Genomic DNA, 14,557 nt, shown 5'->3' with positions numbered 1-14,557 from the left:
CACCTATAACTCTGAGCTTTAGACTGAACTCTCAGTTCCTTTGAGACTACGAATCAACAGTAATTAAATGAACCCCTCAGGCATCTGACTGACAGCTTAATTATATATGCAGCTACTGCTAAACATGGGTCATTCCACTTTGTGAAAGCTTTTCCCACTAATAAGCAGCATATTCTGAAAAGCCTTTCAGCCCACTCTTCATCAACCTCCTGTCCTATCCTGAAGTTAATAATACATGATCATCTCCTAACAAGCAGAAAGTGCTTGCCACTACGCTCTGCTTTAGGGAACCTCTTTTAATGGGAAAAAGGAAGGCTCTGGCCTCGGCCACATTAAGCTCCCTCTGCATCTTTCCCACCAAGACTTAAGGAATGTGGAGGGGTCCTCTCCCAGAGGATGAAACTACGTATTTCTTTCCTAAAAGCAAATATGGAGGTCCCATGAATGACCAACTTTCAAAAGACAAGCTCCACAGTCAGACAGGTATCGAAGAGTTGAATATTTGGTGCCAGTCAGTGATTTGAAAAGCCTTAATTGAAATAAACCATACCACTTAATGCTTTGCATTTTTTGTGGGTTATCTGCCACTCTTTTACTCTTTTCTATTTAAAATCTCAAAACTGACTCCAAAATTTGTGTGAGCAGTGGCTTCTGGATTATTTTGAAGTCTAAGTCCTTTATACAAATACTTCTTTGGCCTCTAAGGCAATATAGAAAACATTAAGATGTTTGTAACTAGACACCAACCCATGGTCAGATTGCAGGAAAAGGCTAAAAGACAACCTGGAATAAGTAACCAGCTGAAGGACAGAAGTGACAATTAACAGGCGAAGAAAGTACACTGCAGAGGGCACAAGCTGAACTTAGAGAAAACTCAACATATGGCTGGTGATAAAAAGTATTAATGGTCTTCCCAGAACACAAATCATCTCTTCTCTAACCTGCTGCTGTTGGCTGATACATTAAAAATTGTGTTTAATCTAGCCTGTACAAAATTAAAGGAAAAAAGACCCCTAACAGAAGTTCTTGGATACTTTCTTTTGCTGCATCTCCAAGAAAAGTTTGTGAATACATCTCATTTTATTGAGATCACAATGTTGTGATGTGGTTTGCACTTGAAGATCAGATCTTTAAAAGTAGCAAAACAAGAAAGTCATCATGCTTTGATGTGATTATCAAAGGAAAACATACATTTAAAAAAACCCTGGTGCAACAGTTACACCTGGCATGCTCACAATAATTTCAAAGGTTGGGATGATAAGAGTCATACACTAGATTCTTCTAAGGTAATACAGTACACAAGCATTTATTTGTTAAGAATTGTTATTTTCTATATTCTTCATTAGGTTTAATATCCTCGTGTCTTAATGTTCATTGGGCTGATTTCCGAACTGAAAAGAACTCTAAGTACAGTTTTTTGAAAAAATGTTTCTATTCTTGCCACTGAGAAATAGGCTGTACCTTTATTTCTGCAGGCCTTTGACCGTGCAAACATTTTTAGAGTGCTCCTTAGTAGACAAAACTGCTCTGCTTTCTATGAAGTTTGCAGAAAAGAATATATAAAATCCTGCAATTTTAAAACTGAAATGAAGAGAGCTGAAAGCTGCACCTACTGCAAGTGGGATTTTGGTTTTGTGTAGGCGTAGGAGCCCTGAAATCCAGCACTGCGCTCTAGTTCTACTAGTGCCAAAATGCAGGAAAAGTATTTTGTAATGAGTTGAGTTTGGTTTTTTTTTTTTTCAACTAATTAAACTTAGTTCACAAGCGACACTGAAATGATAGAATACACAAATACAATGATGGTGTCTCCAGGCAAAAATATTTGTAAGAACAAAGGCTGCTAACCAAATTCCTTAAATACTTCTCCTTAGATACAAGTATGAAGAATGTGCTAGAGTAATCAGTGTCAGCACCACTTCATGTCTCTGAAAGCATCAATTCTCTGAAAATTTACCTAAGTGTAACCTCAAGAGATGAACTGACTGCAGCGCATAATTACAGTTCCACACGGCAAAGTTGTAGCAGGTCGACTGACCCTGGCTGGATGCCAGATACCCACCAAAGCTGCTCTGTTACTCCCTTGTTCAGCTGGACAGGGGAGGGAAAATACACTGAAAGGCTCATGGGTTGAGATAAGGACAGGGAGATATCACTCACCAGTTACCATCACAGGCAAAACAGACCTGACCTGGGGGAATTAACTGAATTCATTACCAAGCAAATCAGAGCAGGATAATGAGAAATAAATCTTACATCTTAAAACACATCCCCCAACCCCTCCCTTCTTCCCAGGGTCAACTTCACTGCCAAATTCTCTACCTCCTCCCCTGCAGCGGTGCAAGGGAATGCGGAATGGGGGCTGTGTCAGTTCATCACGTTGCTTCTGCCACTGCTTCCCCCTCAGAGGGAGGATTCCTCACACTCTTCCCTTGCTCCAGTGAGGGGTTCCTCCCACAGGAGACAGTCCTCCATGAACTGCTCCAATGTGAGTCCTTCCCACAGGCTGTAGTTCTTCACAAGCTGCTCCAGCACGGGTCCCTCCCACTGGATGCAGTCCTTCAGGACCAGACTACCCAGTGCGGGTCACCTCCATGTGGTCACCAGTGCTGCCAGCAAACCTGCTCCAGCATGGGCTCCTCTATAGGGGTCCAGAGGTCTGCCAGGAGCCTGCTCCTGCATGGGCTTCACAAGGGGTCACAGTCTCCTTCAGCAACCCACCTGCTCTGGCAGGGGGACTTCCATGTGCTGCAGGTGGATATTTGCTCCACTGTGGAGCTCCATGGCTGGCAGGGCCATGGCCTGCCTCACCATGGTCTTCCTCACAGGATGCAGGGGAATTTCAGCTCTGGCACCTGGAGCACCTCCTCCCCCCTCCTTCTCCACTGACCTTGGCATCTGCAGGGCCGTTGCTCTCATATATCCTTACACCAACTTTCCCACCTGCTGTTGCACAGCAGTTTTCTCCCCCACCCTTCTCAACTACATTATCCCAGAGGCGCTACCACTATCCCTGATGGGCTTGACCTTGGCCTGCTCCAGGTCCATCTCATAGCCAGTTGGCATTGGCTCTGTCAGACACAGGGTAAGTTTCTAGCAGCTTCTTACAGAAATCATCCCTGTAGACCCCTGCTATCAAAACCTGGCCACACAAACCCAATAGAAAAGTCAAGATGAGTCCAGAATTATCTAATGGTGGGAAGCAGATATTGAAAAACACCTGAAGGACAACACACGGTCATGTGCCACAGCTAGCATGGGTTCATGTGGGAAAGCCCTGCTTAACAAACTTAATTTCCTTTTAGGACAAGCCAACTCACCTAGTTGACCGAGCAAAAAACAGTTGATGTACTCTTTTAGGATTTCAGTAAAGCTTTTGATACTGTCTCTCAATATCCTTCTGGACAAAACATCCAGCACACAGCTGGATAAACACATCATGTGGTGGGTGAGCAATTGGCTCACGGGTCAAGCACAGAGGGTGACAGTGAATGGGGTGACATCAGTCTGGTGCCCTTTCACTAGTGGGGTTCTGCAGGGCTCCAATCCAGGGCCAGTGAGCCTCCACATCTTCATAAACGACTTCAACGCAGGACTTGAAGGTATACTAAACTTGTTGATGACACTAAATTGGGAGGAGCTACTGACTCCCTGGAAGGCAGGGAGGCCCTGCAGAGAGACCTTGACAAATTAGAGGGCTGGGCAATCAACCAACTGCATGATGTTTAACATGGGCAAGTGCTGGATTCTGCACCTGGGATGGGGCAACCCTGAATGTACATACAGAGGGGGAAATGAGAGGCTGGAGAGCAATGTCATGGAAAGGGACCTGGGGGTTGAATATGAGTCAGCAGTACCTTGGCAGCCAGGAGGGCCAACTGTGTCCTGGGGGCATCAGGCAAAGCATCACCAGCCAGTCGATTGTCCTGCTCTGCTCTGCACTGGTGCGGCCTCACCTTGACTATTGTGTGCAGTTTTGGGCAAACACAATATTAAGCTCTTAGAGAGCATCCAAAGGAGGGTAACGAAGATGATGAAGGGCCTGGAGGGGAAGCTGTATGAGCAGTGGCTGAAGACAATTGGTCTGTTCAGCCTGGAGGAGACTGAGGGGAGACCTCATCACAGTTACAACTTCCTCGTGAGGGGAGGAGGAGGGGCAGGCACTGATCTCTTCTCTTTGGTGACTAGTGAAACAACCTGAGGGAATATAAAGTTGTGTCAGGGGAGATGTAGGTTGGATATTATGAAAAGGTTTTTTACCCAGAGGGTGGTTGAGCACTGGAACAGGCACCCCAGGGAAGTGGTCACACTAGCCAGTGGTAGCACCAGGCTTGCCAGAATTCAAGAAGCATTTGAACAATGCTCTCAGGCACATGATGTGATTCTTGGGGCTGTCTTATGCAGGGTCACAAGTTGGACTTCAATGATTCTTCTGGGTTCCTTCCAGCTCAGGATATTCTATAATTCTAATACAAATAAAATGGAATGCAAAGTTTTGCACTTCCAGTCATAAAAACCTGTTAAGAGTTACATTTGTGCACTGCCAGCTAGTGAAACTTGCAATTCCAAAAATTTTAGTTTCTTACTTCAGTGCTGCACCAATTATGAATAATTTTTTCACTGCATGTCACTCCGGTTTTCCTTATACCAGGTGTCTACAGTAAGTGTGGCAGAAGTACCGTGCCATGGAAAGATATCTCTATTTCTGATCATCATAATTCCTTCTTTGTCACTGCATTAATGTTGAAATCTGTCATTACAAAAGTTTGCACCTATTGTTTATTTTTTCTTTTTTTTTTTTCTTGTTTTTTTATACATTCAGAAATTCAGTCTGTTCTTTAGTGGAATTCATCCATGCTTATAAGCCTAAAAGTAAACATACACAAAAATACCGAGGTTTGACACAGTTCCAGAAAGCATGTGAGCACAAATCCAAACTAGAGATAAATCAACAGTTGAGACATTTGCAACTGTGTCAAGACATTTAACCCTGTAATTAAATGCCAGACAGTGAATGTTAAAATATTTTAATAATCCTCCGAATTGGACTGCCTGATAAACTGCTTGTTTTGGCAACTGACTGGCTTATCAAGAAAACTCTGAGCAAATTATTTAGCTATCAGGTTACAATAAGCTGAAAAGGAAATGTAACTCCAGTGACAAGTAGAATACCATACAGCAGTTGGGAGAATTAAAGTGTTAGAACATGCACACCACTAATGTACAGCTGATGAGAGACTTCTCAACACAAACGAAAGCTGGGGAAAAATGAAGCTAAATGTTTATTGTGATGATCTCTTTTAAAGGCAATAACCCCTCAGGGCTCAAGATTCAACTTAACAAACCATTAGTAACTCCAGCTCTAGAGCAATTATTTCACCCAGGCTCTCACTGTTCACAATACACTACAATTGAATTCCTCTCCATTGTAGAGCTGTGGCTGACACAGGACATGGCTTCACTACTGAGCACAGTGAAAATACTTAGCTAAAGAGTGTAAAGGCAAGAAATATGTAGGGGATGTTAAGTTTTCTTTCTGATCCGCTGCTCTGTCTTACAAGGGACAGATCTGCATATCCCCAGCACTTTGGTTTTGTAAGGATCATACAAACTGAAGGCAGCAAAGACCCTTCAGGTGAGAGGTTCCCATGCACCAGGCAGAGCAGGGGTATGTGTGGGAGCACTTTTCTGCTTCTCAGAGCTGTGAACAAACTCGTGCATCGGTCATGAAGCCTTCCTGGCAGCGGGTGAGGCGCAGACAGATACTTACAACAGAGGGCTTTCTGCAGCCTGCGGAGCTTCATGGCAGTCCTGTACGCCGAGAACCTGACGTTGTTCAGGTCAGCTGTAGGGGGGCAATATCAAAATAATAGATCAGATTTACACTTTGCAAATAATCAGACTCACAAAGATGTTGCTAAGTTGAACTACAAGATTATACTTATTGGTTAAAAGAACAGAGGAAAAAAGTACGTTAGAAACTCTACTGGGCTAAAGCCCTCAAATCTTGACAATCAACCATCCAAAAAGAAAATACTAAATCCTGAAGTGTTACTTCCTTTCGTTCAAAGGCACTGAACTTAAGAGCACTTGAAAGCACAACATCAGAGACAGCAGCCCTGTGTCTGAAAATGCCACAGAGCCTTTCGCACCAAAAGCACTGTGAGGGAGATAAGACCCTGGAACTCCTCCTTGTCTGCCCAATGCACCAGCCAGACTGAGTGCAGGCAGCCCCAAGAGAAGAGCTCTGCCCCGGAAAAAACAGGTGACTCTCAGCTACTGCTCAAAAAAAAAAAAACAACTTGAAAAAAATTCCAATTACACTTTTGTGCTTTCGGCCCAAGCGGGCCCCAGCCATGCCCTGAGATGCAGAGCCTTCCTGGAGGGAAGCCAGCTCACCCAGGCAGGTGAGTTCCCAATTCCCATCTGCAAAATGGCAGGGAGGTGGTGGACTGGGGCAGCATCCCAGGGAATGGCACCCCACTAGGAATGCACTGTCTCGCATGACTTTTGCTAGAGCTGTCCTCATACATTTAACAAAATAAGGACATCGGCGCAAGCCCCCACTGAATAGTTTAACCATGACTTGCAAAATCTCCTGGGACACTGTGGGGACAAAGACACACCAGCAGAGAAGCTGTTTTCCAAGGGGCACTGCCAGTGTCTGCACCAGGAACCAAGGAGTGGGTAGGGGACATGCTCATGTGCTACAGCACAGCCAACCCCACTGCGGGAAAACCAGCTGGCTGCTGGCATGCTCCTGGTCCTGTCACCTACCCAACTAATTCCTAGGCACAGACACTCCTGTGCAGCCTAGGGATCATTCCCAAGGGATTGCTTGGCATCTTGTAATTTAAGGGTTTTCTAGCACAGAAATGCTCGTGCCAGCCAGTTTCAGCACCCGAAAACACTGCTGAGCACATTTAATTTACTGATGAAATCCATGGAGCCTAAGGAATTAATGACGGGAAAGTGTTTAGAAAATGTTAACTACTATGTAAATATAAAAAGAACATTAGGAAAAAAACGTAGTGGCTCAAAATAAAGGCCTGTTTAGCTCAATAAGTTGCCGCTAAGCCTGGCACACTCTTAGAGAAAGAATATGATGAAAATCAGGGAAACACAAAACAGTTCCTTGCTGGCATATGAGCTGAGGTGCTATAAAGCTGTTTGAAATGCGGTAGCTTGGGTATAACTATCTCAATATCATTTATAATGCTGTACAGGTATAGGTAGCAGAGGGAATATAGTCTCAATTACATTAATTTTAATTAAGCTGTTCTGAATGAACAATATGAGGTATGATAATTCTGTAGTTCTGTATACCTTGATAAAAGCTGTGGAACATTTCTGAAGCATGTCTTAGAGCAGAAAAGAAAGTTTCAGCTTTGTATATAATTTCTTTTTCTTTGCACAGCTTCATACACTTTTTTAATGGGCAGTTCTCCTGCGTATTGCTCCTGCCAGCTCTCTCTCTCTCACAGTCATCCTAACAGGTCCTTTATGTGGTGTAGAACACAATGAACAGTTTAATTTGTCTTAAAGAGAAATTAATAAAGCAGTCTCTCACAAACACACCATGATTTCAGTTACATTTTGTAACCTCTCTGTAAATCTGCACTTGTATTCTGGAAAAGAATATTAAGGCTAGCATTTGACAAAAATGAAGAAGCTTTCACTAAATTTTCCCTGAGTATTCTGAAAAATGCTTATATATTTATTATATACATTTTCAGAAATGTGAGTAAATAGATATGCATATTTCAAGCCTCGATCAGGGCAGAAAGCACAATCCATGAAGACATTTAATCCTGGAAGTGCTACAGTTTACATCTATTTTCCTGTATATGTAATACACACTGAATTTATTATCAACTTTAACGACATAGCTGCCAAGAAGCATCTGCTCTAAATGACAAAGCAGCAATGTCAGGAGCTCGTTTGGGAGCCCTCATCGCAGGTTTTGGGAAAGTAGCAGCAATGCTGATCTTTTGGCTCTGCATGTCAAGGCCGAGCGCAGCCATTGCACACCTCCACTCCCACCTTTGCTGTTTTACCAGGATCAGCTGGTGCCCAGTTACTGTCCCTCTGCCAACTGCTCACCTCTGTCTTCCTTATGCCACCACCCCCATGCTCCTGAGGGACAGCTCTCTTACCAAGTGGCGACAGTCACTTAAGGTCATTGGATCTTAATGATTTCACTCTTCCCCTCCTTATACCTACAAAACTGCCAGTGGTGTCTTTCCTCCCCTGGAGCTACTGGTGGAACAAATGTGCTGTTCTGTGTAGCAATGAAGGGAGCCCAATTCCTTCTTAATTGGGTTCAAAACACTTCCCTTGCTGATGTGGCCCCATTTAAATGAATCACAGAACATAAGACTGTTAGGGAATGAGACCTGGACACGGGGCTGGGGAGTACTGGATGTAATGTCGCCCCTAACAGCAAGGGAGGGGACCTCGAGTGAAGCAGCACAAGGCACTGCCTGGTCACATGCCAGCTGCTCCTGCTGGGAACAGGCAGAGGAGGGAGAAAGGAGGCTCAAGCAGCAGTAAAATGCCCATGGAAATACCAGTAGTTCCTCCTTCTGTGTGTTCTTGTTTTTTTTTCCTTCCTGGGTCCTAAGGGAAAAAAAATGATGCTATCTCCACTCCCAAACAGCCCACTAAAAGAGTAAGGACCCACTAAGCCTTGATTCCAAAGCTTTTATCATCTTGGAGCAGGCTGCGGAGCTCAGTGTACCACACAAGTTTTCCTCCAGCCCTTTCCTCCCACTCCTAGAAAGTATGCACCCCCTCGTCATCCGAACGGGGTGGTCAGAGGGCTGAAAAGCCCTTGGTGTATTGGGAAACTTTTTCAATTTAACAATACTCCCTCTCCTCATTGCTCAGAAGGCAACTTTCAAGCTTTGAACAAAAAAATGTAAATGCTCAAGAGCATAATCTGTTTATGGTCTGAAACAACGATGCAATGGAAGAGGTCACCTGGCCCCTGGAAAGGAACAGTCAGAGGAAAGGGTCGTGAGAGAGTATTTGGTGACATATTTACAAGCCTCAGCAAAGAGAAATTACGATTTTCCCATCACTTGGCAATGAATGACCTCTCTCTTCAAGTGAAAATATACCTTTCTATATATAATAATATGATAACACTGAACAAGAACTACCACATTTATTACAAATGCAGCTTTAACGAAGGGGACATCAGACTGCAGATAGGAGTAACACAAATCAGAAATATTCACAGAACCATAGAATCAGTCGGGTTGGAAAGGACCTCTGAGATCATCAAGTCCAACCCTTGATCCACTACTGCCTTGGTTACCAGACCATGGCACTGAGTGCCACATCCAGTCTCATCTTATTATGGAAAGATGATCAGATAGTTAAATTCTAACCTTTTTTGCATAATTCTGCATATTGAGAAATCTCAAAACATAAGGGCTATGTTCTATTTCTACAGTATTCTAGAAACACCTGCAATTTCACATAGCAGATCTTTTTGCTAATGGATAATCAGGTAAAAAGCCCACTCATTTGAGAAGCAGTTAGTGATTCAAATCATCTGCTGGAATATCCCACTGACTACTGACACAATATCAACAAATAAAATCTTTAGTTTTGTTTTTTTAAAATCCTCCCATGCTAAATTCCAGATTTTACATTGAGATATGAGTACTATTTTAAGAGGAAAAGCAGATTCTTGTCTTACTGCATAAAATAAATAAAAGCAATAAAAAATTAAACAGTAAAATTTTAAAAATAACATATTTAACAAGAGGTTTGGTGTCCAGCACAAGGGGTCATTTGTTTTTATTCTTAAGGAGTCACATCTATAGCTCAGACAACAGGTTTTAGGTATGGTGTAATAACTCAACTGCTTTCCAGGGTAGTTCTTAAACAGACTAACCACTCTACACCTGCTGCAACTGCTGAGAGTGCTGAGTGACTGGGATGTTCCATTTGATAATGTACTGTCCTCTACAACAGAGTAATCTCCCTGAATGTTTAAAAACTCTGGGATGGACTAGACTACCTCCCGTCAAAGGCTGTTCACATAATTTGTATCTCTCTGTAATGTAATCTGAAGGCATCTCAGAAAGTCCTTTCTTACTTTAAAGAGGATTCCTTGTTTATATTATTGTGAATATTATTATAATTGCTTTTTCAATTAATGGGGACAAAATACAGACATTTCACTTGATTTTATGGACAGCAATATTCTCACTGTCTGGACACCATCTAACTAAAATGAGCAGCTTACATGCTTCAGGTGATAAGAATAAAATTTAGCAAGTTAACAACTAAATTCTTTCAAAGAAATCAGATGTCATAAGATCAAATCCTCATCTTCATTTGATAAGGTTTACAGAGTTCTGAGGGTTTTATTACTCTCAGTTGCAAGGAAAGAAAATGTGAAGCTAGAGTGATATACCTTGAAACCTGAAAGTCTTACTCAACCATAGCTTGTGACATGCTCATCATAGACTGCTCATAAATACACTGTCCGCAGTGGATAGCCTATTTTGGGAATTACATGTCACTGTTGTCTTTGACAATGGAGGTTAAAAACTGTTTACTGGACTGTCCTGAACAGACCATAATTCCACTACCAGCCACTAAGCTTTCACATTTCATCAGACATTAATGGCACTCTTGACTTTTCAAGAAGCTTCATCTCACATTGTTTCAATAGCTGAAATTCCCTGACAGGCAGATAAGAATGCTGGGTTTCTTCCTGCTGCCCAAAACCTGTACCTAAATCTTTTAATGATGCCCTACAGTGACATATATTGCCTCTTTAGGAATTGTAATTTTAAAATGCAAATGAGACAAATGCACAAAGGAAGCAAATTAATCAAGTAACACTGCTTAATATCAGTTGAGTCTCGGCCACTGAATTTTATTATAACAATAATTAATGCTATCATCTCCACTGCTTTGACAATAAATAACTGCACTGTTATTATACGTACAACTTAACCACCCTGCGTGAAACAACACAGCATGTTGTACTAGACCTGTCCCACCGAGTGAAAAAGCCAATAGTGTCTCCAAAAATTAGCAAGTGGGAGGTACCCAGGACACCACAACGTTTCTGATTGCATCTAGGCCCAGTGGCTGAACACCTCAACATGTGCCAGCATCCCTGGAACCAGACCAATTGACATGTAATGTCTTTTCTTCAGCCAACAAACCCAAATGTGTAAGAAAGGATATGATGTACACCTGGGTTACACCCCATTATGGGGTTGGGATGTGAGTGGAGTTTGCAGTCAGAAACCCTTCATACATGCTACAGGAGAAGCAGTCATACTGGAAAATCCTAAAATAAATAAATTACAAGCAACTTCAAAAAATATTAATAAAAGGTGTCCATTTGCAAACAAAGACTGCAGTTATCTTAAGCAAAATGTCCCCACACCGGTCACCAATTCCATAACAGGACATTACTTCACTCTTTCTAGAATACCCTCCTTCACTGCTAATACATCTATGCTTTCATTTTCAAGGGATGCAAGCTTAACTTCTACCACTTAAGTTCTACTTCTCTGCCACACATTAATTGTCTGTTACATGATGCTGCATAGGATGCAATCATACAGTTAGAAAGATGACCTGCTCTAGGTCTGATTACTCTCTAAGGCTGACAGAATCCAACCAATCCTATTTTCTGAAATGAGCTTGAAAAGGACATTAGTGAATAAGCAACCTTTAAAGAAAGGCCATATGTACCACCTCACTGGATTTCAGTAGAAATCAGATGATTGATGTATGCAATAGGCATGGGTCTTACTAGTACAAACACAGAAAACAATTAGTTGAATTTGAACAAAACCTCATAATAAAGATATGATTTAGAAGTTTCTAATAAAAACTGTAATGACAGCAAGGAGCAGTTAAGCCTCTTCAGGCAGCATTTCAGAAGGACAAATAAAATAGACAAACCAAAAAGGATGATGTTTATCCACCTTGGTCACTGGGAGTCAGAAGCTCACATTGCTGCACAAGAGTAGCCAGCCACAAGACCAACACAGCAGCTGCTGCCAGAAGCCCAGAGGAGGCTCAGAGGTACCTTCCAGCATTCTCCCACCTTGTGTTAAGCAACTCTGACATTTCTTTCACATAATCCAAAGAGAACTGCCCCCCCAGCCCTCCAAATTAAATGGAGAGCTGTCACCAGTGCACTGCGGCTTGCAAGGGTGAGGGTGGTTTTCACCCTCATGTCTTGCCTTGGTGAATTAGGATTGATAAGCAGATGCACACGGCAGCATTTGTAACTGCACCCTGCCACTGCAATTACTGTTCAGGGTGACACTAATGCACCTTGAGGAGACTCATACTGACATGACATGGAAGGCTGGAGGAGGGGGACACTGACAGTATGGCACAGCAGACCAAGTCCTCCTGGGCCATCGCAGCAAAGGTTAGTCACCTTCAGTTTAAAGGCAAAATACTACTATTCTGAGCTCAGCTGCCTGACATTAAACGCTCACTCTCAGAAGATAATCTGAAAACTCCAGAACACTTGCATTCCTGCTCTTCCCATGTCTCCCCTCATGCTAAGGTCCTTGCCCTCCAAGATAGTAAAATAACACAAATTATCTTTTCAGTGATGCCCTGCAGTCATCACAAGCATGAGAAAATTTGTAAGGGGATTGTAAAAGAATGGTGTAAAAACAGCAGATCTGCTGCAGAGGAACTACTTTTGGAAAGAAAAGCAGCTGGAGCAGTTCTCAGTACTTGGAAGATTTTCAGAGGGAAGTTAGAAGAAAATGGGAGTGGCTCATAATGGTGTAAATACAAACCAGGGAATGTCTGTCAGCCTCTGAACCTTTGAGACTCACCAATTTTTATTACCTTTCCTATCTCAGCATTTATTATTTCTCTGTTTTTGTAATTCATACGATTCCTTCTTATTTAATCTATACTAACATCTACTACCTGTTGCCACTTTGACTAGACATTAAACAACAATTAAGTAATTCAATATAGACTTTTTTTATGTAACTTTAAGTAGCCATAACTTTAAATGAACAGTGAAAATTGTCCAACTTGAGTAAGGAGTAGATGCTTCATTAAAACTGATAAATGCTACGTTGTTTTAAATAATAAAGAGTAGTCAAGAACAAGCATTTTAGTATGTTAAAAGGAAAAGCTTCTGTTAAAAAGAACAGCCAGTTGGAAATTTTTGATACACATATTAAATTTCAAATGAAGTATTTCACAGTTATTATGAGTATCTTTATAACCAGCCATGTTTCAGTGAAGGAACTCAAAGAGAATTTAAGAATACTTCCTCACTGGGCAGATTATTTTACAGTTTCTTCCTATGCGTTCTTCCTGTAGTCTCTGATGCAGTTCCACTGAAGACAGGATACAGGACTTCCTCAACCAACCATCTGATCAGTCAAAAGTGTACACAGCACATTCCCACCTTCTTTTATTAATACCAAATAACACTCCCAAGTAATTTAGCTTCATTTTTATACGCACCCAAATCACTAATGACACTAAAGTATGACACTTAAAATTCATCTATTTTAGCAAAATCTAAAGGAGCAATTTGTAGGTGTGTGAATTGGATACGTGAAGATTAAAACTAGTATTACTCCTCTTTGTTAGAGAAGTGTCTCTTGCATCTCAAAGACATAGGCAGATAAGAAACATTACCTTGTGCCAGGATGCACCTTCCTCATTCACTAAAAAAAATTAAGCTTTTAGTAATTTGTAAGAATTTAAATTAGACATAAGCATCCCCTAGCAAATTATAAAATACTGGCATGTATAGAGAGCTACATCACATAGCACAATTATTCCCTACAGGCTAAGTGTGGGAGTTGGAAAATGGAAATGAAAACTCTTGACAGCATTGATGTACTTGTTCTCACTTTTTTACATTTACCAAGATTGCAGAATTCATGTTTTCTACCAGATTTTTAAAATGCATACATACTAAGCTCTTTACTAGCTTGTTCATATGAATGAAAAGCAAAATTTGGATCCTAATGTAGGGTAAAATAATAGGATATAATGAGTATGCAATACAAAATCGACTTTAATAACATCTTCTCAGATAATATATTACTGAACAGTCTGAAAAGACTTCAAACATCCCATTATTACCGTTTTGACCTGAGGCAAAGCAAAGCACTGAAAATACATCAAGGGTTCTGTTCAAGGACTAAACGAGTTATACTTGTATTATGGAGTTTGTGTGAGAGTTAGGCAACGATGATTACATCAAGTTCAAAAATAAAATAAAATAAATCAGTAGGTTACTCAGTAGCACTTTCATCAAAGCTTCACCCGTGTGGCACTGCACAAAGAATCACCTTGTCTAATCTGTTTTGTACACAGTTATGGACACCTCAGTTTACTCAGAAAAATACACAGTATTCATCCTTTGTTAAAATCAGTGTTGCTTCCATATTAATGAGTATTTGATCTCAGCTCCAAAAGAAATAAAACTAGTCAGATAGAGGACTATTTTTTGGACATCCCTTGCTCCTGAAAAGGAAAATAGCAGGAGAAAAATAAAAGCTCACAAGTAAGTAAGAAA

General features: G+C 41.5%; 1 protein-coding gene across 15 annotated transcripts in view; it reads right to left on the bottom strand.

The window, feature by feature from the left end:
* DMD (dystrophin) overlaps positions 1-14,557 on the bottom strand; it is a 799,860-nt gene that overhangs the window by 60,834 nt on the left and 724,469 nt on the right. For all 15 annotated transcript variants that reach the window (XM_017833948.1, XM_017833947.1, XM_017833942.1 and 12 more), the window contains one exon: positions 5,768-5,842. In XM_017833948.1, the coding sequence (XP_017689437.1) occupies positions 5,768-5,842 (75 nt within the window). The remainder of the gene's footprint in view (positions 1-5,767; positions 5,843-14,557) is intronic.

Source organism: Lepidothrix coronata, unplaced genomic scaffold (assembly GCF_001604755.1).
Source record: "Lepidothrix coronata isolate B3197 unplaced genomic scaffold, Lepidothrix_coronata-1.0 Scaffold225, whole genome shotgun sequence".
Classification (NCBI taxonomy): domain Eukaryota; kingdom Metazoa; phylum Chordata; class Aves; order Passeriformes; family Pipridae; genus Lepidothrix; species Lepidothrix coronata.
The sequence above is the reverse complement of the archived record's forward strand: the minus strand, read 5'-3'. Positions and strand labels throughout refer to the sequence as shown.